The sequence below is a fragment of the Sarcophilus harrisii genome, chromosome 5 (genome assembly GCF_902635505.1).
Source record: "Sarcophilus harrisii chromosome 5, mSarHar1.11, whole genome shotgun sequence".
NCBI lineage: Eukaryota > Metazoa > Chordata > Mammalia > Dasyuromorphia > Dasyuridae > Sarcophilus > Sarcophilus harrisii.
Window position 1 is genome coordinate 133,227,477 of NC_045430.1, and position 24,059 is coordinate 133,251,535.

Genomic DNA, 24,059 nt, shown 5'->3' on the forward strand with positions numbered 1-24,059 from the left:
TGCAAAACAAGAAGAATGGTTTGTTGATTTCAGGGGGACTACTAGTAGTAATCTAACTTGGATGGAATACAGGGTAAATACAGGATTCTAAATTCTTTTTCATTCCTATGGACTCACCTCTATCACATCACACCAAATGTTTTTAGGAGGTTTGTCAATTAAAAAAAAGTTTTTGAAAACTTCCTTAAAACATCTTTCAGATCAAAGTTTTAAATTTTTACTTCAGAATTATGAAGCCTTTAAAATGTAACAGGCTCTTAAAGGCAAATTTGCCAAATCTAAGATATTCCAGCTCCAGAAAACTGCAGCTACATCATGATTTATTAATGGGGCTAAGTCCTGAAAAAAAGATATAATCAGTATTTTACTTGCAGTAACATCACCATAGATTTGTGAAATGAACTATTAGTTACAAAGAATTTTCACGTATCTATTTTCCTTGATCTTCATGATACCACTGGAATACCAGCTCATTCTAAATGCCTAACTTGGGAGTAGGGGAGCAGGGTAAGAGAATTGGAGGTGGTGGTGGAAGCAAACATGGAGAATATTGTTGTTTTAATCCAGTTATTTTCAGCATTCCAACTCTTTGTGCTTTCCATTTGGGATTCTCTTGGTAAAGATATGGTTTGCCATTCCTCCTCCAGATCATTTTACAGATGAGGAAAAACAGGATTAGGTGATTTGCCCAGGAACACACAACTAGTAAGTATCTGAGGCCAAATTTGGATTCAGGGGAAAAAAAAAAAAGGCTTCATGATTCCAGGCCCAGTGCTCTACCCAATGTGTCACCTCGATACCAGAAAAATGTATTATAAAACAAAATTAATTCACAACCTGAACAAAACTACCTTTTAAGTTCAAGCCATCTCTTTTCTGTATGACAGACACAGATGTATAGTTCAAGCATGTAGTAGATTTTTATTAAGCATAACTTTGGTTCTAAGTATTCCACCCTCATTTTTTTGTAATACTTTCAGTTAAAAACAATTATACAAGAGCAAATACAAAAAATATTAAATTATGAAATTATGAAAACAAACCCATTAAGGCTCCCTTTATATATATTATATACACTCAAACAAGTCAAGGTTTTTTCAGATAGAAGAATAAAGTCATAGTGTAGCTTAGAAAGCAACACAAATTTGTTACCATGCTATCAAAGTGGGAGACAACAAAATTTTCAAATATTTTAAGAGGACAGAAAAACAGTTCAAATAAAACATTGGACCATTGCAAAATTAGAAAGTGGCTCAATAACAGAACTGCTCAGAAAATTTCTACAAATTCTAACCAAATTGTATAGCTTTTTGATGTTAAAGGAGATTTTGCTTGCCATATTTAACTCAGACTTATAGGTTGGACCTATTGGATCCTAAGATGAACTCTAACTATATATTCTACCTGTCTTGTAACAACAAACCATACTTTCACACTATATTTACAGTGCTGTTTGGAGGCATTTTTATTAAGCTAAAAAAGCATTCAGCACACCTACTAGTGGGTTTGGGAGGAAAATATCAATCCACTATTATTACTCCTTTTGGTTATTCCTCACTACTGCCATAGAAGAATAAGCTTCAAGCAAACTAAAGATACTGAGGGATAGGAAGATCCTTTGAAAGGACTGAACTGAGCAGGCAAAGCATATTGGTGTCTTCAATTTGAACAGCCCAATAATATCTGTCAAATGGGAGATTGACCACAAATGGAGGAAACTAAAGAGCTAAGATCCTGCTGAATTATGGAGAGTTATGGACTTATCCTAAATTCTGGTACTATAAATCACTCCATTGATCTCACACACAAAAGGAAGAAATCTAGTCAATATGAGATTAGAAATATCCTCTTGAGATGATCCATCACCATACTTTCTCTTCTCAAAAGTAGAGAAATAGGAGGAAAATCTCAGCCATTACCATTTCATTAAAAAGACAAAACTAATAGGATAAAATAACATTTTTGCCTATATTCATATTTGTATTTTATAGCAATAAGCCTCACTGATATACTGGATAATCTATTCCAAATATAATTTGCTATTTTTTAAATTTTATGTTGTAACTTTACATATTTGTGCTATGCTGTTCACTTGAGGATTTGAAATCTGGTCCTACAAAATATCCCTCAATGATGCCAATTTCTATTATGGTTTTCAAGGCCTTCAGATGGCTTCGAGGTTAAACTTTATATGAAGTCAAGCAAAAAATAATGTCTTGCCAAAAGAAGTCACTGGCTCGATATCCTAGACAGAGAACAATACTGAAGCTACACATTTCCCAATTCCATCCAAAATAGGAGGCACATGCCTAAGATAGAAAATATATTTGCATAAATATTTAGTTATAATTCATAATTGGGAATTGCTTCTTAACAATGCTCTGGCTAGCAAGAAGAATCTTAGCAATCTCTCCCTTAAAGTTGGCTTTTCCTGAGAGAGGGAATTTAGTAGTCATTACGACTGAGACAGTGGTAATATGTTGCCTTCATAAGGAAAAATACAAACAGTAAAGGCATGTGTGATCATTAATCAAAAATTTTCAAAGTTTCAGTTCTAGCATTCAAAATGTACAAATGCAAGAAAATCTTCTAATGTAAGTCTCCTTGAGACCAGTTTACACTCGCATCAAACATTAAGTCAAAATATCTTGCTACAGAGCTCCCACTTAGGATGTTCCCCATGTGGCTAAAAGCAGACCAAAGTAATAAAAAGGATTTTGACCTCTATTTGTAACACTGAACTTAGGTCTACAGAATCCCAACATTTTGCCTAAAAAACAGGCTTGAAAAAACAAGAAAAGAAAATACTGAGAGGGACAACTATGTTAACAAACCATCAGAGAATTTGTTAAATACCCTCCTTTGGATTGGAATGTTAACCAAACAATATATTGCTGATCAAAAATAGAAATGACTGAAAAAAAGAAAAAAATTTTTTACATAATCTATGTACTATGGTTTTCCTAAAAATGGGTTCAGAGTTTGGAATTTTTATTAAAACTTTCTCACAGCTTTCTAATTCTGTAAATTCAAGATCAATTAAGATATAACCTGTATTGATCATTTAATACAAATGAACATTTTTTCCATACTTCGGTGTTAAGATTTAACCCATGCTAAGATTTTCAGGCTTTCCAAACCAGAATCACAGTTGTAAAAAGTAACAGATTAAGCACATTTTTATGTAAGCTAAGTTCTTTAAAAGATAACCAAGAGTTAGAAAAATAATATTTTTTTAAAAGAAGAAAAAAATACAAATATTATGTCCCCACTACAGTTAGATCGGAAGAAACCAAGTAGTGCAACACTTAAGACTCCAGTGTCCTCATCCTTTCTTTTGAATCTCTGAAGACAAGTCTGTTATACCAACAATAAGCTGCTTATCTGCTGGTCAACATATTTCATTTGGCGAATCTGAACTGCAGCTATCATAGTCAATTTATTCCCCCTAAATTCAAGGAAAACTGATAAACAAAATAACCCTTTTTAAAAATTGAAACTTCTGCTGGCTGGCATTTTCTCAAAAACCGATGTCTCTCCATGCTACTCTTGGCTCAAAAGGAAGCAGCACTGGAGATGATCCTACAGGAACGTCCTCTCTGCAGCAAGGGGCTAAAATCCAGCAAGTTTTTTGTATAGTGTATGCCTAAGAATCCTGGACTTCTGCCATTTCTTGGCCTGTTCTTCTCAGGTTGCCTTTCACCTTCACAAATTCTGGGGCATTTTCCTGCTCCTCTTGAATCTTCTGTTTTTCAAGTTCAAGCTTAAATGAAAGAAAAAGTTGGGGAAAAAAAAAAAAGATGCTACTTAGAATAATAAGTTTCTTTTTTCTTTTCCTTTTTTTTTTTTGCTGAGGCAGTTGGGGTTAAGTGACTTGCTCAGGGTCATACAGCTAGGAAGTGTTAAGTGTCTGAGGCCAGATTTGAACCCAGGTCCTCCTGACTTCAGGGCTGGTGCTCTATCCACTGTGTCACCCAGCTGTCCCGAATGATAAATTTCTGTAAAAATTTCTTAAATAGTCATCCCTTCTCAACAGTTACTACTCACATCCACCAAACTCCTACTTTTCTCTATTTTACTAAGATGAAAAGAAAAAACTATTCCCATTTTAGAGACCAATTAAAATGTTACTGATCAAGTAACACCAATATGTCCCTACATCATAGGCCTTTCCTTTTCTTTCCTTTCCTTTCCTGAGTTTCACTCCATCCATTTCCTTCACTGAACACATTTTTCCTACCCAGAGTTCTTGTACATTTGTCAGCTGGGCTCCCTTTGTGCCTCACCAAGCAGATAACATTCATTGTCCCACCCCTGCCTACTCACTTGCTCCAACTTTTGCTGTCGTTTCAGTAGTTCTATCTCCAAATCAGATTTCTTTTTCTGGGCTTCCTCTTCCTTTTGTTGTTTTATCACCTGGTCTCGTTTTCTCTTCTCCATCACTTTCTGTAGCTCTGGTTTATTCTGAGGTGCAAGGCCCCTTCAAAAGCAAACACATTTCAAGTTTAACAAGAAAACTGTTGGTTTTTAAAGTATCTACTCACAGTTAACCAAAGCCATCCAAGGCAGGGACAGAGGAATACTGTGGTAAGATAGCCTGATATTCTAACCCAATAGGTGAATAACCAAAAGATATGGATTCAAATTCTCTCCTTACCATTTAATCCTTGTGTGACTGAACTTGGATAATCACTTCCTTCCTCCAGGCTTCATATTCCTCATTTGTAAAATGAAGAGGTTGGTTTTGATGACGGATCAGAATGTTTTTTGTGTCAAGGACCCCCTAAGCACCCTGGTGAAGTCTCAGCACCACTTTCTCAGGAAAAAATTCACAATTATAGGGAAGTATATAGGAAACTAATTAGCTGAAACAAAAATATGGCTTTTCTCCCAACCAACTTCAAAGGCTACTTCTATTCATGGACTTTCTTAATGATCCATGGACATGAGTTTAAGAATCTCTGGTCTAAATCAGATCACCTTTTGAGATCCTTCTGGTACAGAAAATCCCGCAATGCTCAGTTGCCAACTAACAAACCCTCATTCCAAACTGACTCACAGGGTGGCAGCCAAGGAGAACAGGCCCAGTCTTCCCAACCGTGACACAGAAAGGGTTCAGAAGACCTGGTACAACCCACTCCATTTCCCAAATGAGGAAACAAAAAAATCAATGAAATTAAGTGACTTGGCCAAAGTCACCCAGCAGAGCAGGCAGTTAAGTCTACATCTTCTGACTCTTCCTTGCACGTTCTTTCATATGAGCAGAGATTCAGAGTTAGAAGCAGCTTCAGTCATGATAAAACATTCCATTTTATAGATAGGAAAGTAAGGACCTTTCAGAAAGGTAAGGCATTTTGTCCAAAGTCACACAATTAATGAATATGGCAGAGCCAAGATTCAAATTCAGAATTCTGATGCCAAATCCTCTATTTTTTCTACTATACTACAAAGTCCTAAAAAAATATTAAATGACATAACTTTAAAAATAAACATAGTAAAAAAAAATCTGGGGCATCTAATAGGAAAAACACGATTGGCCAGTCTCAATTAATGAACAAGTAATTACTCAAAAATCCAGGAAAAAGCATGAAAATTCAGGAGGGAGAGGAATGTGCATCATTATTAAAACAAAACTAAACATAGATATCCACTATCAAAGAATACTGTGTAGCATGTTCATTTATTAGTAGCTTATTCTATTCCCATACGAAATGGACATTCTCTATCTGGAAAGAACCATGTTTGTTCCCTATAATCCTTTCCAGTCTTCACATTAATTCAAGTCAACAAACAGATATTAAATGCCTACATACAAGGCATTGTCTTAGGCATTAAGGCAGAAAGACAATAATGAAATAATCCTTGCCTTCAACATTACAAACTATAACAATGTTGCACAAAATAATTTTAGGAGATAAAACTACATTTAATTTGGGTGGGATAGGGTATTAAAAATCAGGAAAAGTCTCATGTAATATTTCTAAGTATCCCTGAAATGTAACATTAACAATTTGTAAACTGGTATAAAATTCCACAGCTGAAAGGTGGCTTATTAAAAATCAAGTAACAAAAATGAAGCAATCCTGCCAAGAACATCAAATAATACATTTAGTCTTAAATAACTGAAATACAAATATTTCAATCACATGTTCATAGCACCTTACTCATTTAAAAAGGAGTGGGGAGTAAAGGAATTATAGTTTTATACACTGAGTGATTTATGGCTCAGTTACCTCATTGTAAGCTGTCTATATTTTATGAATCAAAATGCTGACAGATTAAAGGATAGCAATATTTTTCTTTTTAAAAATTATGAAATGGTTACCAAAAAGTACCCCATTTAATAACTGGATTTAACTAATAATACAGTAAGATAATGCTATGTTACTGCTTCAAATTTTTAGGGTTAAGGAATTTAACTGCCTACAATATTAAAAATTACAATACTAAAAATTCATTTTTATATGCTACTATCCTAATGTACTTCTATTAACAAATTTTCCAGCTTATAGAAGGATCCAGGATCCACAAATCTGATATTCTTCTCAATAAAGGAACAGTTTAAATATTATGTAGGATTCAATTTCTGTTTAAAGATTTTATATAATAGCACCAGTAATATAAAATATTTATTAACAAAAAAATCAGGAACAAGGTGCTCAGACATTATTTCAAATATACTAGAAGTTGTTAAGATTTTAATTAATATTTCATGACAATGAATTGCTTTTAATTTTCTATGTGTGCACAGGAAAAGTCTAAAGCTCTTCATTTTGATTCTCTAAATCAAAGAGAGTTTGTGAGTTTATAACTATGGCTCTGGTAAAATAAAAATTCATCCTTCTTCGATTATTCTTATAAGTGTATGGATTGCAGCATGGGGGAAGGGAAGAGAAATGTTTTTGAAAATTAAAACAAAGGGGGAAAAAGACAAATGTTTTCTTAAATATTGGGTAAAAAGCAGTAGTGTTATTATCCAAGTTATGATAGACAATCCATTCAAATCAAACAAAAGAAAACAAATAGTTATGCTAGTTGCTTCAGAAACAAATGAAAAGGTGAAAGAAAAAAAAATTCAGTATGATCCTAGATTCTAGAAATTATGGTGGCAATATATTCATTTCAAATAACTGCATATCTTTAGATCTTCTTTCTGAAAGCAACTGTAATTCTTTAACAATTCAAAGCAAAATTTTGAGTCATATAAAAAAATGTTCTAAATCATTATTAATTAGAGAATGCAAATTAAGACAACTCTGAGATACTACACTTCACACCTCTGAGATTGTCTAAGATAACAGGAAAATATAATGATGAATATTAGAGGCTTGTGGGAAAACTAGGACACTAATGCATTATTGGTGGAGTTGTAAACTGATCCAACCATTCCAGAAAACAATTTGGGAACTATGCCCAAAGAGCTATCAAACTGTGCATACCCTTTGATCTGGCAGTGTTTCTACTGCGTCTGTATCACACAAAAGAGATCATAAAAGAGGAGAAAAGACCCACATGTGCAAAAATGTCTGTGGCAGCCCTTTTTGTGGCGGCAAAGAACTGGAAATTGAATGGATGCCCATCATCTGGAGAATTGCTGAATAAATTATGTTATATGAATGTTATGGAATAATATTGTCCTATAAGAAACTATCAGCACGATAATTTCAGAGAGGCCTAGATGATATTAAGTTAAGATGAACTGATGTTAAGTGAAGTAAGCAAAAGCAAACTAAAATTGTACACAGTAACAAAAAAAAAAAATTAGATTATGATCAATTGTGATGGACTTGGCTCTTTACAACGAGGTGATTCAGGTCAATTCCAATAGATTTGTAATGGAAAATGCTATCCTCATCCAGAGAGAGAACTATGGAGACCGAATGTGGATTAAAGCATCGTATTTTCATCTTTTTTATCTCATTTTTTCCCTTCTGATTTGATTTTTCTTGCATGGCATGAAGAATATAGAAATATGTTTAGAAGAGTTGCACATGTTTAACCTATGTCAAACTGCTTACTGTCTTGGGGAGAAAGATGTGGGGGATAGAGGGAAAAAAATTTGGAATACAAGGTTTTGCAAATATGAATGTTGAAAACCATCTGAGCATTTTATTTTTCCAAATACATGGAATTAAAATATTTAGTCAGGGCAGAAAGAAGACAATCAAGATGAAGTAAAGGACAAAGCACACAGGCCACGGACGAGGAAGCTTCCTCCAAAGGGTCACCATCAAACATATGTAAAAGATTTTCAATAGTTACATATTTTAACATAAATTAAAGTTAATTTCATGAATAAAATAATGTAAATTTTTTAAACTTCCATTTTCAAGAATAGGTATTAATGTATAAAAATGAACATAAGCAAGAAAAAAATGAACATGGAAAAGAAAAGAAATAAAACACTGAATGCTTGTATATTTTGTCTATAAACTTTTATTTTCTGAAAACTAGCTCTAGATATACTCATATATTGGCTTTAGCATAATGATAATCTTATCCTTGTTCTCTAATCCTTTTTGGTGATTACGAGCCATATGTTGCTGTAATTGTTGTCTCACTACCTGAGTAAAGTTAATATTGATTTCTTTTTTAGTTTTGCTTTATTTATATTACTTTATGTTTTATATATCTTCCCATATTTCTTTAAATTTTTCACTTTAATTATTTTATCGCTCAATATTATTTTAATCTGCTTAGTCTCATCCTAAAATTCTAGAGATCTATTTTGTTTCAAGGTTTTTACTACTGGGAAAAATAAAAAACCACAAAAAGAATAACAAAATAAAACTGTGCTATAAGAATTATATCTGGAAAGATGTTTTTCTTTTTCTATCTATAATCCTTAAGTAGTGTGATCCCTTGGAGAAAGGGTATAAGAATTTAAAAATACTTATTGCCTAATTCCATATTGATTTTGTTAAAAGTGTGGACCAATTTTCAGCTCTTTCAAAAGAATGATTGTGTACCTATAGAATTATATATAGAACTTTAATACTAACCCAAAGTACCATAGTTTCTGATTGTAAAAGACATTCAGTTCCCCATATTGTTGCCTCAGTCTGACTTCTTCTAGGCTTAACATATTAAACATATTAAATTTCATAGAGATTTCTTAATTTTTGACTTTGATTTGATTTGAAACCATGCAAGATGGTGTAGTTGTTTCAGTTTATATGGACTCCACATTGGGTAAAAAATCCTTTGGGACAATATAGACATGAATCTCAAAGGACAAGAATAAGTAGATAAATAAGTGGAAAATAAATAGAAACAGAGTGAAATAACTATATTAATGAAGTGGCCTAAACTCACTTAAGTATTGACATATAATCTACATGAATACAAGAATAAGTGCTTCTGTCTTGCATTACTTATCAATTTTCATCCATCAAGTCAGATGCTATTTCCTGTTTTTGATCTAAAATATCTATGAAAATTTTTCCCAGTATGTACATACTAACATGAGAATTTAGAGCTTGCTCCTTTCTAGCTCTAAAATATTATTATTATATGATGATATCTATATCTATGTATTTTATATCTTCTAATTATAGGTAAAAATAATTTTTAACATTCATTTTTTAATGTGTTACAAGTTCTCTCCCTCCCTACCACTCTCATTGAGAAGACAAGCAACTTAATATAGGTTATATGTGTGTAGTCATGCAAAATTTATTTCCAATTCAGTCAAAACAAGAGCAAAAAAAAAAATAAGTCTAGAGAAAAGTATGTTTTAATCTATATTCAGACTCTATCAGTTCCTTCTCTAGGGATGGAATTGAATCATATTTATAGAGCCATTCTTCAAATGATAAATGATCAAAAAGATATGAACAGTTTTAATATGAGAAGGGGGAGAAATCCCCTTTTCCACTTAAATGAAGAACCTAAAAACTTTCTACAAAATAACATTTTCTATCATAAGTTCTTCAGAGTTGTGCAACTTATACAACTGTATTGTGGAGAATAAGTCATTCATACTTGATCATTATGTGTGTGTGTGTGTGTGTGTTTTTAAGAACAACATGAATTTATTACCTGTAATATCCTAGAAAATGCTTTTTGGAAGTATAGGTGGCCAAATATGCCATGTCATATTTACATATGCTATTTAGTTCACTCATAGAATAATATGTCTCCAAAGGGTATTAAACAAGTAGATGACCACTCTATATGATGTACAATTAAATCATTCTTACTAGCTTTTTTCCTTGCTAAAAATGCTGATAATTGTCCAAAGGGAAACAAAGTAGGCAATTACAGATTTCTCAGTCATTTAAATACTGAATGCCACACACACACACACACACATACACACACGAAATCTGCCCGTCTTCCATTCCATTGAAAATCTTGTGTTTGCCAGATGAAGGTAATAGTTGCTTGATTCTTATTAAACTGTATCCAGATCACAAATTCAAAGATTTGATCTAAAACTTGGGTGAGACCCAAAAGATATAACAAACTAGTATTCCATTAATCTCAAATATGACTTCCCTGAACATAATCCACATAAAATTGAGGCTGAAGATAACTATATTAGCTGAGTTTAATAATTACCTTATGGAGAATAATTTCTAGAAAACATTTGAGGTTTGAGGAGGAGGAGGAGATAAGAAAAGGCTTGCACAGTTGACAGGAAGAGGGAAGTGTAGGGGAAATAAGTGAACTAAAGTTCACCTCATCAGAGGTTCATTCTAACCTAAAGTTCATTCTCATCAGAATTGGCTCAGAGAGGAAATAATATACACACTTAATATAGGTCTAGAAATCTAACTTACCCTGCAGGAAAGTAGGAAAGGAAGGGAAAACGAGAAGTGGGGAAGGGGCATATTGGGAAAGGGAGTAGACAGAAGTAAATTGCTTTTGATAAAGGACAGAGTGAAAAGAGAGAGAGAAAATAAACAAGATAGGGAGAATACAGTTAGAGCAATTCTCAAAATAATTTTGAAACAAGTTTGATAAAGGCTTCATTTTTCAAACATAGATGGAACTGAATCATATTTATAGAGCCATTCCTCAATTGATAAATGATCAAAAAAGATATGAATAGTTCACTTCATTTGAGAAGGGGGAGAAATACCTTTTTCACTCAAATGAAGAACCTAAAAACTTTCCACAAAATAATGAAAGCAAGGACTTACCAAGAAAATTTACACAGAGGAGCCAGTTTGGCTGAATGAGTCAAGATTCTAAAACAAATTACTAATAAATCATTCCCTGACTCTGGAACTGTTTCCTTATTTATAAAATAAATAATTTGGATTGAATTATCTATATGGTCTCTTCCAACACTAAATACCATAATTCTTTAACTTTCAGCCAAATTTACATTATCCAGACATAAGGCAAAAAAACAAAACAAAACCTGTTAGAAACTGCCAGGTGATGATATATAAAAAGCAGAGGAACATTTATATCCTCTCAACAGTTTTGAGAAATGGGGAACAGAATAGTGAGTAATAGGTAAACTAGAAACAGAAGCAAAGGTGAGATGAGGCAGATGCAAAAGCAAATTTTAGAGACTGTGCTTATTGTACAAAAGTTTATGCAAACAGGAGTATACTTTCATTTGTGTAACCTTTGGTGTACCATTCATACTTATAAATAGCCTGATTCTAAGTACATTTGAAAGAAAGGTGATGATTTGATATCTTTCCCAAAGAACGCTAGCAGCATTCATTGGTGTTTGGTTTTTTTAGAGACATTTAGAGGGCACAGTGGACAGAGCACTGGTCCTATAGTCAAGGAGATCCAAGCCCATGATGCTGAGTGAAATGAGCAGGACCAGGAGATCATTCTATAATTCAACAACAATACTATATGATGATCAATTCTGATGGACGTGGCCCTCTTCACCAATGAGAAGAATCAAATCAACTCCAACAGAGCAGTAATGAATTGAACCAGCTACATCCAGCGAAAGAATTCTGGGAGATGACTATGAACCACTACAAAGAATTCCCAATTCCTCTATTTTTGTCGGCCTGCATTTTTTATTTCCTTCACAGGCTAATTGTATGCTATTTCAAAGTCCGATTCTTTTTGTACAGCAAAATAACTATTTGGACATGTATACATATATTGTATTTAACTTATACTTTAACATATTTAACATATACTGGTCAACCTGCCATCTGGGGGAGGGGGTGGGGGGAACGAGGGGAAAAATTGGAACAAAAGGTTTTGCACTTGTCAATGCTGAAAAATTACGCATGCATATAACTTGTAAATAAAAAGCTATAATAATAATAAATAAAAAAATAAGATCTGAGTTCAAAGCCAGCCTCAGACATGTACTGTATGACTTTGGACTACTTCCCCTTTGTATGCAGTAGTTTTCCAATAAACAAAATGGGGATAATAATAGCACCCATAATGAAAGGTTATTCTAAGGATCAAATAAGATAATAATGATAAAGTGTTTAGCATGGTCCTTGCCACATATTAAGTACTATATAAATGTTAGCTATCATAATTTTGTTTTTGCCTTAATTTATGTCAACCTTAAAATGGTTCTACTATTTTTCCCTCTTTTCCATGTGAATTAGGACAATTAGCAATAGAAGCCTAACAGTTAATTAATAAGATTTTCTCCATAATCCTTTTTAGGTTCTTTAGAAACTGACTTATTTCTTGAAGTTTTAAAGACAAGTAATTTTGGTAATTGAATCCAATCTCAATTTTCAAATCCCACTTCAGACAACTACTAGATGTGTGACCTACATACTACTATTCCCTTCCTGCCATATAGCCCAAAAAACTTGGGCAGTATACCTAATTTCTTAACCTCCTACAAAATACAAAAGAGAAATTCCTGTGTGTGTGTGTGTGTGTGTGTGTATGTGTGTATGTATGGGGGGGGGGGGGGGGTGTTGGAAAACAACTCATATCTCTAAACGAAGTTCCTCACTTAAGATTTTACACATCTTTATGAGCACTATATATGTATTTCTTTCACCCTTTTATCTTTCACTCTTTCACCCAATTAAAAATCTTTCCTCATGTAACATTAAAATTTTCTTCAGTGTCAAAAGCTGAGAAGAGAAACTTAGAATAATTGAAAAACTGATCAATGACAGCGGTAGATCTACAAATTAAATCACAAGTATGATTTCAGAGAGAGGCAAAAAAAGACATGGGTAAATTTATAATAGAGTAAACGTTTATATTGTGTTTGTATATAAAAATGTACATAAATGTATATTTATGTCTTTTTGGTACTTTTGAACTTTAGTGCATAGAGTTTACTATTAAATCCATTGTAGTGAGCCTGGAGGAAATGGGGAAATGTGAATATGGGGAATTTGAATTTGAAGATGGAATAAAATGAAACCCAGATGTGAATCCCCAGGGCAAAAAAATTTTTAGGGTTTGGGGAAGAAGCTCCCAGATACCCCAGAGAGTCCCCATTACACACACACACACACACATATCAGGAAATGAGCTCACCTTTTCTGATTCATTAGAAGTTCTCTGTGAAGATCTTGATGATTCCGAGAAATTTTGACAGGATTGATTAATTTCTGAGGCTTGATTAATTCAGGATTGTCATCCTCTATATAGTCAGGTTCAGCCATGATGTTTTTTGGAATAAGAGTGAAATCTTTCAGTTCAGGATACTCAACTGTATTATCTGTAACAGAAAGAAGAAACAGTTTTAAGCAATCTGCTTTTCACAGATTCTCATGCCAATTGGGATGTGTAAAATGTCTTATTAAAACATATGAATGTATCAATACTATTCTTCCATTTATAAAAAGGCTTTGCAAAATATAAGGGAAGGAGTTTAAGAGGATGTAGTTAACTACTGTTTAATGCCTGAAAGAACTCAAGAGGAAGGGCTGTATATTTTGATTAAAGTTTCAAAATGGAAGAGAGTCACCATTATACCATGGAGTTCCTAAATTATAGCCATTGTCACACCCCCACGTTTTTCTGGATAGGAATTGAATCTGTTATTTCATTGGTAAGAAGAACTCCCAGATGAGGAAATTTCCTATATCAATGTAGATTGGCACCGTCTATACAACTCATAGTTATATAAAGTTACCTAAGGCAGGTGTCAAGCCACCTAAGGGCCCACTGGAAGAGTAAATGTCAGAGGCTGGACTTGGACTAAAGTCTCTCTGTTTCTTAGGCCAGCACCTGAACTTCTCTTCTGAATAAAATGACCCAGGTTCAAATCCAAGCTCAGACAGAAGCTGAGTGTTCCTGGGAAAGTGATTTAACCTATAATAAGTCTCAGCCAACTTTATGATTTATTTAATAATACAAAAATGTGATGTATTATGGAATAATTGAGTTCTCTAATCTGATGAAATTGCTGAGGCAATTCTATTAGTCCCAGAGGAGATCTGGGCTAGCTCTCTGGAGGCCTCAGAATCAGTCAGAGACAGGATAAATTAAAGTCACTGGTCTTTAGGGGGAGAAGTGAAGTGAAGGAGGCAAATGATCTGCCAAGAGTCTCCTGGATTCTCAAGTCCAAAGTCACCAACTTCTCTGCTCTTTGTCCTGCCACAAAGTGAGTCTGACCTGTCTCACCCCACCTTCTAATCCTTGCCTAAGATTATCTTAACATCAAACATGGAGTAAGCACCAATCAGTGAGAAGAATCATTTATCCAAACATATGCTAATAGAATCATTGTCTCACATCAAATAGATAATTAGCCTTAAATGCTTGGTTGTCTGATTCAAGTACACCTATTCATAGTTTCAGCCCTTTACAGAGATGTGAGATAAAGTTTCTCAACTTTTCACCCACAATCAAGATATGGCCACAAAGATCCCTTCTGTCAAATGCTTTGATTTTCAACATCATAGCCCTCTCCAAGGTAAACTTAATGCACCATAATAAAAGATGCTAACATATTGTTTTATTTGTGTCTCCTAAGCCAAGGAGAATATAGCTTCCTTAATTCTCTGGCTTACCATTCAATATACTGTGAGAAGCAATGAGTAACAAATGCCCTTAAGGAAATATACCTCAAGTGAATATCAAGTCAGAATGATTTGTAATTAAATTTATTTTATAATAATAATAATAGCTCAGCTTTTTTCTACTGAAAAATGAGGATAAGACCCTTATAATGTATGATCATACCCAACACAAAGTTTTTTTAAAAAAATTTTGTAGTGAAACATTTTAGTCACAAAGTTATTGCCAAAGAAATTGAGTTTCCTTTAGTATCCTTCCCATTTTATGATCATACTTTTCTTTTTTAAATTAATTTTTTTCAAAAGTCTTCTTCCCCCCCCTCAAGGAAAAACAAAGATCAAAATCTTTATAACTAATATTCTTAGTCAAACAAAATAAATTCATGCATTGGCCATGTCCAAAAAATATGCCATAGGCTGCATCCTGAATCCATGACTCTGTCAGGAGATCAAAAGAATGATAAACAAAAATTCTTGATAAAAGTCAGGCACTATTCTTTTTTTAATCTCAATCTACTGGGTTAGTACTTCCACAGTTTTACTCCTATAATTCTAAATTTGACAAAGTACCCCTTGTAAGCCCATTCATGACAACAGCAGCATGCTCCCACGTAAGATGATAAAACAATGGAAAAGGTACCTCTTCTCTGGGAAGAGAAGTAGCTAGAACTGAAAAAAAAAAAAAAAAAAAAAGATACATCAATCAGACTTTCATAATGCACCATTGCATGTTGATGCTTTGGATGAGAAACACTGAACTAAGGGACTTAAACTCATCAGTTTTCTTGGATACAAAGTAATCCCTAAACCACAGTGATCAATTTATATGATGCTTTAAAATCTCCCAAGAAAGTTATTAAAAAAAAAAAAAAAAAAGGTGTCAAAACACTTTTCACAATTTCCTACAGAATTAGGGAAAAATAATTCCCATTCTATGCACTGCCATCAACGCATCAGATTTAAAGCAAGACCAAACTGGACTGTTTAAAAAAAAAAAATTGGTGAAAACAAAGTATACGTAAAACTTCACATTAAAGCATGTGTGGTGATTTTTTTTGAAAAAAAAATTCTAAATATAAGATAGCTATTGAAACTATTCGGGTATTCGCTACAATAATACCAAATTCAATCAAGCAACACTGTAAGAACTCGCTACTTCTAAAATTATATACCATATATCTTAAGTACAACCTTAGATGTAAATACTGTTTTTTTTAGAAAACTTAGTATAAAAAAAAGTTTCAATTATTTGAAAATATGTGAATTAATTATAGTCATCCCTGGTTGTAATACAGAATGTTCCTGTTCTCTACCTAAGGTACGAAATGTCATATGGTAATGATGAGAGCAAAACTCTGACCTGAGACAGCCCTGTAAAGTTATATAAAATCACCAAAAAAAAAAAAAAAACTATACAAACTCAAATGGTCTTACATTCTCTGGAGACAGGATGAGTCTCCAGATAATGTCTCTTTTCATATACAAACCCAAATGGTCTCACACCCTCTGGAAAAAGGAAGATGAGTCTCCAGAAAATGTCTCTCTTCATATACAAATTCAAATGGTCTTGCCTATTCTTAGATTCCTGTATAAAATAGGCCTTCAGAAAATGCCTCTTTGCAAAATCACTTCTCTCTTGAGAATGATGTTGCCTGCACCTCTCCTTCGCCACCCTGCCCTCATCATTAACAGTTAAAATACATCACAAGAATCTTTATTCTATGCTGTAAAGTTACCCATGCATATATCCTATAAATAAAAGGCTATTAAATTTAAAAAAAAAAAGAATCTTTATTCTATTATAGGTATACATTAAAAAGTAACAACAGTTTCACTGTGGTAAATTATTTCAAAAGACATGTATTAAAATTCCTAAAAAGGCTGGGTTTGTTCTCAAATAATGGAGGATACAGTCAACACAGTCAAGACAGATGGCATTCCAGACTCAGTCTATTAAAAGTAAACAAATGAACAACTATCCAGGATATGAATCATAAATCTCTCACTGATTGACATATGTCAGCCTATCATACAGCTATAACTTTTTAATGAAGCAGTATAAATATGTCATTACCATATACTATAAAAAGAAGTAGTTGAGTGCTTTAGATACGTTATCTTATTTGATACTCACAACAATCCTGTCAGTTATTATCTCTATTTTGGAGAAAACTGAATGAGTTGCCACTGGTCACAAACCTTGTAAATGTTACAAAAGCAGGAATCTGAATCAGCTAAGGATTTTAGGTCTCTACCTGTTTATGAGGATGCTTCAAGACACTATCTTCTATCTAGCAACATTCCCAACACAGGTCTGAATGTTTACTGAAATTGACTTTTTGAGGAAAAAAAAAAAAGCTATGCAGGCATTCTACATTTGCTGAAAAGGAATTATCTGAGTTTCAATTGCCATATAACTTAAGAAGGTCTTTGCTTCCCTGTAGTCATTCCCTTCTGTTGCTACACTGCTTCAGGAGTTATAAGATTTTATTTCCCTTCTTTACAGTCAAGGTCATCTTTTTGTGAAATTGTTCCACCACCATCTTTTTTCCGTGTGTGTGTGTGTGTGTGTGTGTGTGTGTGTGTGTGGCTATTTTGTAAAAATTCTTTTCAAATATAAGTTCTGGGGGCAGCTAGATAATGCAGTGGATAGAGCACTAGCCCTGAAGTCAGGAAGACCCTGAGTTCAAATCTGACCTCAGACACTTAGCATTTCCTGGCTGTGTGACCCTGGCCAAGTCACTTAACCTCAATTGTCTCAGTATATATATATAAATTCTGCCTTAAATAACTTGATTTCTAGTATTAAATCACTCATTAATTTCCTCTGAGACTTTGAAAAAGTTATTTAACCTAAACTGTCTTTTCTTCATTTTAAACTGAAGTCCTGAACTAAATAATCTCTAAGGCCTCTTCCAGCTTTCTAATATTCTATTAAACCTAATCCTTAACATTAGGGGGAGCATGTGGCCAAATTTAATACTTCAAAGGAAATAACTAAAAAAAATACATTTAAAACTTTAATTTATAAAATTTCAAAGATAGAAATTAGGTTTCTTCACCTAAGAATCTAGGGGAAAAGATAGCAAAGGTGAGAACAGTTTGAAAGGGATTTGAATAGGGGTAAAAAAAAAAGTTTTGTCAAAAGCAAGTTATTTACTTGGCATGCAAGGAAAAATGTTTTAATCTAGTGAACAGTACATTGTGAATATCAAGGAAAATTAACTAAGATGTGTTCAAATTGTCCAAACCTGCTATATATTTTGTGTGCCCAATATTCAGTTATAAAATCCAGAGTTTGGGGCTTCTAATCTAACCAAAAATCTCTAAAGAGCTGCTCAATAAGGCTATCCATCAGACTCAATTTATTCAATCACTGGAGGCAAAAGTTCAACTTTTATTTCCTGATGTATAAGGAAATCCTAATTTTAAGAGTAAATATTATTTCTTTGCTTTTAATAATCTATTTCAAAATAGCTACACCTCTAGCTCCTGGATTTTTTGTTCTTTACTTCATAGAGGAAAATACCATTCATGGTGATGAATTTCACACTAAGCAAGAACCCATCCAGTCAGCAAAGACTAAAAAATTTCTAAGATTCATTTGTATAAAATTTGTTTATACATATATTCCTTTTTAAACACACACACACACACACACACACACACACACACACACACACACATTTGTATAAAATGAAGATGTAAAAGTCAGAACTATGAGATTTAAAATCATAATCAGCATGAAGAGATCATAAATCTCCCATCCATCTAGACTTAGAATAATACTGCACAGAAACACTAATGTTTGAATCACTTTTTAAATAATCTCATTAAATTTTAGAGTTTGAACAAGCCCAACATGTTTTAAGTCTACTCAAATCAATCAAAAGATTATTTTGTGAAAGTTCCATTTTTTTTTTAAGTCTCTGAACTGAAGAGCTTGAGATTAAAGTAATTCTACAACATTCTTTCAGAGAAACTTGGGTGCACATTGTGATCTCTAATTTTAAGAGGCTCTAGAAGAAAACCACTAGCAGTGCTCTCCTTGGATATATGTTATGTAATCAGTGTATGCACATACACGGTATGTTGCAACTGCTGAAGAAAGGAAATCCTCCAGATCCTATCATCATTTTCCTTACAACAGAAAGTGTTAGATCACCTGAATTCCAATCCTACCCCTGACCTTTATCTAGGACATATCACCTAGGGCCCTGGTTAGTAATTTAATCAGGTTTTGTTTTCATTATCTATAAAATGAGGTTTCACTAAATGACCACCGAGATTTCTTCATACTTTAGATTTATGATACTTCTTAGGTAAGGTAAGTAATATAGCATTAGTTTCTTCCCAGCTGCTCATCTATGAATAAAGGACAAATCATATTACCTCTCTACATTTGGAGGGGGGGTTTTGTGAGTATGTAAAAAGCAAAAGAGTTAGACTGCATAACTTTTTCAATTTTCAATCTATGGTCCTGTCAAGATAGAAGAAAACCGAGTATTTAATACCTTCATTCAAACAGGGAAGCTATAGGAAGGTAGTAAGTACTCTGGCATTTCTTTCCCTTCTCCCAATTGAGTGCTTTCTGCATACTTAGGTTCTAACATGCTAAATTAAAATGATTTTATCTCACAATCCCTGGTCCTAACATGGTCCAAACTATTTGATTTTTATCCTGTGAGGCAGAACTACAAATGCAGAGAACTAATTTGAGCCTAAAACAAAAAACAAAAAAAACCTCACTTTTCTGGACATTGGATATATCTGCAAAATCATGTTTAAAGCCAACTATTGCTTTCCCTTACCCTACTAGAAGGAAGGTCTGCTCCTACATATACCATATAAAGAATATGAATACAAAAAGCGAACCATACATTCTCTTTTCTTCTTGGCTCCACTATTGCCTTTAGGCAAGTCCTTCAGAAATTCCCCAAATCACTATTTACATAGAAATAACATCTAAAAGAAGTAAATGGAAAGCACTTGGCAAAGAAACTTCTGTGTAAATACCAAAGAATGACATGCTTGAGAAAATATCAAAAGCATTTACTACATCTTTACAATATGAATCTTTGCAGATGCTTCCCAAATTTAAAGTTCAAAAGATGAAAATAAAGAGAGAGATCCTTATAATAAATAGAAATCACAGTCTAGACCATTGGACAGTCAGTCAAAGAGCATTAGCTGGGATGCTGTGGCACTGGCCAGTAGGTGGCACTGGCTCTTTGGACAAGCATACTCCTCGCCAGTGAAATATATACTTCATACCGTGTTTCTCCGATAATAAGACCTATCCCGAAAATAAGCCCTCCCCTTACTGTGTAAGATTCCTCTAAAATAAGCCCTCCCCCGAAAATAAGCCCTCTGGTGTTTTTCTGTCCAAAAAAAAAATAATAATAATAAGACAGTGTCTTATTATCGGGGAAACACGGTAGTATCCTACATGCTATTAAAATCTACAAAATAACAAGTAATTTTGCCACCCGTCTCCTAAGCCACATTAGTGAATTTGCATTACAGGACAACTTTATATAATCCAGAGATTTTTTTAAAAAAAGAAACATACATTGTGGAACCAATAGATGTCTCTGGCATTGCTGCAATGACAGAGGCACATTGTAATGAAAAGAACACAGGAGTTGTAAAAACCCCAAGGTTCAAATCCCAGTGTTAGTGCTTTCCTAGCTCTGGAGCCTTCACAAAATCACTTCCCTTCTCTCTGGGCATGTATGAAAAATATGGCCAAGGCTCAGCCTGGCTGGGGTCCTGTTTCCTTTTATAATTCTATGCATGTTTGTGTATTTAAAAACATTATAAAAAATAAATAATAATAAAAACATTCTGAGAAAGGGCTCACATGATGCATCAAAGGAGTCCATTGCACAAAAAAAAAAAAAGATTAATTATTCCAAGAGTTGTTGAGGACCTTTAGGGCTCTTTTCCCTTTTAAATCTTATGAAAACCCTATCAAAGTTACATGGAAAGAAACTACAGTTGATCTGAATCTAAAAGTTCATATTAGCGGGGCAGCTAGGTAGCGCAGTAGATAGAACACCAGCCCTGAAGTCAGAACAACTCGAGTTCAAATTTGACCACAGTCACTTAATACTTCCTAGCTGTGTGACCCTGGGCAAGTCACTTAATGCCAATTGCCTCAGGGCAGGGGAAAAGTACAAATTAGCTATGTTCTCTGTTCCAGTACAACTGGCCTGATGGCTGTTCACAAAACAGTACATTCTATCTCCAAGTCCTGATTTCTACTCCTTACCAATCAACTATCATTCAGTCTTTCAGGAGAGATTATCATATTTCATTCTATATGCTTCATATTTATTTGTGCATAGTTGTATGCTTACACTGGATTAAGCTCCTTGAAAATAGTGTTTTTTTGTTCCTTATAGTCCTAGTGCCTAGCCTAATGACTTACACATAGTACATATCCAATATGTGTTTGTGGAAGTGAATTATTTCATACATTTAATAAAAGTTTCAGGGAAGCAGAATGGAGACGGTGACAGAATGCTAGCCTTGAAATCTGAAATGCCCGAGTTAACTTCCCACCTTCAACACAAATTGGCTTCCTGATATTGGACAAACCTGAATGTACTCCAGGCAATAGAGATAAATTGCAGATGAGATAGAGATATGATTGGCAGAGGAAATTTCTCACCCCATAATGAAGCCACAGGTCTAATAAAAAATTAAATAACATGTTCAGTTTGAGAGATGCAATTAATAACTCTCATCCTTAGTTTATCAAGAATTGAACATGCCTGATCCAAGTGATATTACTCTCATACAGGGTATCTCCCATTAAGTATATATAGTAGACACTTAATAAATTCATTACTAGACTTTTTACATGTCATTAATGAAATAATCAAACCTTACCTGATTCTTCCCTATACCCTAATTGTAAAGTATTGGAAAGTACCTTTTTCTCCCTTGAACTTACTTCACAGCACTTACAGTATTCCTGGTATGGATGATAGATATAGCTCTTTCTCTGTCCCAGAGGTTGTCATTATACCTACTTTTCAAGTGGGAAGAGAAACCAAGATTTTCTAATCAAAAACACCAGAAATGGGATGAGACTCCAGGTCACTCCAAACTCCACAGTTTGGGGCTTTCCCCACAGTTTCCTATGTGACACACGCATAACCTGCCCTATTTTTTCTCCTAGGAGTTAGTCTCACATCATCAACATTTCCCATCAGACCTTGCTTCTATTCCTCCTTCCCTCAACTAACATAATCTCTTGCCTGGAATCCTGTGAGAGCCTATTAATTAGTTTCCAAGCCTCAACTTTTTCCCTCTTCTAGCTTCTTTATAACTGCCAAAGCGATATTTCTGACACATAGGTCTGACCAATATCACTTCCATGTCAAAACCCTTTTCCACATAGGTCAAACAAGGCCTCTAATGAACTGTTAGGGGACCTGTGAAATAGCTTAGCTAGTATGGATCTCAACTGAGAATTAGACAAGAAGTGTGGTCACACTCACTCAATGATATCACTACTGGGTATATGAACCAAGAAGTCAGGCAGAAACAAAAGGTCTAATATACACCAATTATTCATAGCAGCACTCTTTGAGGAATAACAACAAACCAAAATGGGAATTCATTGATAAAGAAATCAAAGCTATACCAATAAGAATAGCTTAAAAATTATGGAATGGAATAGTATTGTGCAATAAGAAATGAGAATTTCTGAGAAATATGGGAAAATCTGTATAAAATTATACAGAACAAAATAAGAACCAAGAAAGCAATACAGAGAACACCTACAAATATAAATAGAAGTGTAACTCTTTAGTAAAGCACTATTGGAAGATTAACAAAACTCTGAAGAACAGAAAAAACAATGACGGTTTCACAGAATTCTTCCCCTCAAGAGAAAAGGAGGTCTAATGGGCAAAAACCTTGTATACCCTATTGCCAGATTCAATCAATGCAGGTCTTTTTGTGTAATCATCTTTCTTTATGACAGGGAAGGCTTAAAATGACTTTAAAGATAAAAAACATCAAAATATATTTTTAATAAAAATAAATTAGAAAAATATTAATTGGTTATGGGTAGGCCAAGCCAACAAAATAAAAAAATGACAATTCTACCTAAATTTATTTATTTACTACCATACCAAACACTCAAAAAATTATTTTATAGAGCTAGAAAAACAATAACAAAATTCACCAGGAAGGAAGAAAAACTCAAAACCATCAAGGAAATCAATAAAAAAAGAATTCAAAAATTCAAAAGAAGGTGGTTTAGTCACTCCAGACCTTAAATTATATTATAAAGCAGTAATTGTTAAAAAAAAAAAAAAAAAAAAAAAAAAAAAAAAAAACCTGAAATGGTTAAGAAACTGAATGGTAGATCAGTGGAATAAATTAGGCACAAATTACATTATAGTAAATGTCCACAGTAAATCCAAAGATGAAGATAATCCAAAGATCCAAGCTTTTGGAACAAAAATTCATTAACAAAAACTGTTGGGAAAGCTGGAAAACAGTAAATAGCAGAAGCTAGTTACAGACCAATATCTCATACTATATACCAAAATAAGATCAAAATGGGTACATGATTTATATCTAAAGGGTTATACCATAAGTAAATTAGTGTGGAATAGTTTTATCTGTCAGCTTATTTATGGATTGTGGGAAAAGTTAGGCCAAAGAAAATACAGAGAGCATTAGGAAATATACAATAATAATTTGATTATATAAAATTTAAAAGTTGTTACACAAAATCAAAGCAACCAAAATTATATGGAAGCAGAAAACTGAGGGGAAGGGATTTTTGCCAACAAGTATCTCTGATAAAGGCCTCATTTCATATGTAAAATAGAGAACAAAGTCAAATTTATAAAAATACAAGTCATTCCCCAATTGATATTGTCAAAGGATATGAACAGGCAGTTTTCAGATAAAGAAATCAAAGCTATCTAAATCATCAAAAAATGCTCTAAATAACTACTCATTAAAATGCAAATCAAAACAATTCTGAAATATGACTTCACACTTATTAGATTGACTAATATGACCCAAATATAAAAGGGGGGGGGGGGGGAAGAAAATGTTGGATGGGATGGGGGAAAACAGGGATGC

At 33.6% G+C, this 24,059-nt stretch overlaps 1 protein-coding gene across 2 annotated transcripts in view; it reads right to left on the reverse strand.

Annotated features, from left to right (window-relative positions):
* Positions 1 to 896: 896 nt before the first annotated feature.
* LOC100928830 (protein FAM107B) overlaps positions 897 to 24,059 on the reverse strand; it is a 79,803-nt gene continuing 56,640 nt past the window's right edge. For both annotated transcript variants that reach the window (XM_031938612.1, XM_031938611.1), the window contains exons 2-4: positions 13,456 to 13,639; positions 4,327 to 4,480; positions 897 to 3,763 (exon numbers count right to left, since the gene is read on the reverse strand). In XM_031938612.1, the coding sequence (XP_031794472.1) occupies positions 3,647 to 3,763; positions 4,327 to 4,480; positions 13,456 to 13,583 (399 nt within the window). In that variant the 5' untranslated portion in view covers positions 13,584 to 13,639 and the 3' untranslated portion in view covers positions 897 to 3,646. The remainder of the gene's footprint in view (positions 3,764 to 4,326; positions 4,481 to 13,455; positions 13,640 to 24,059) is intronic.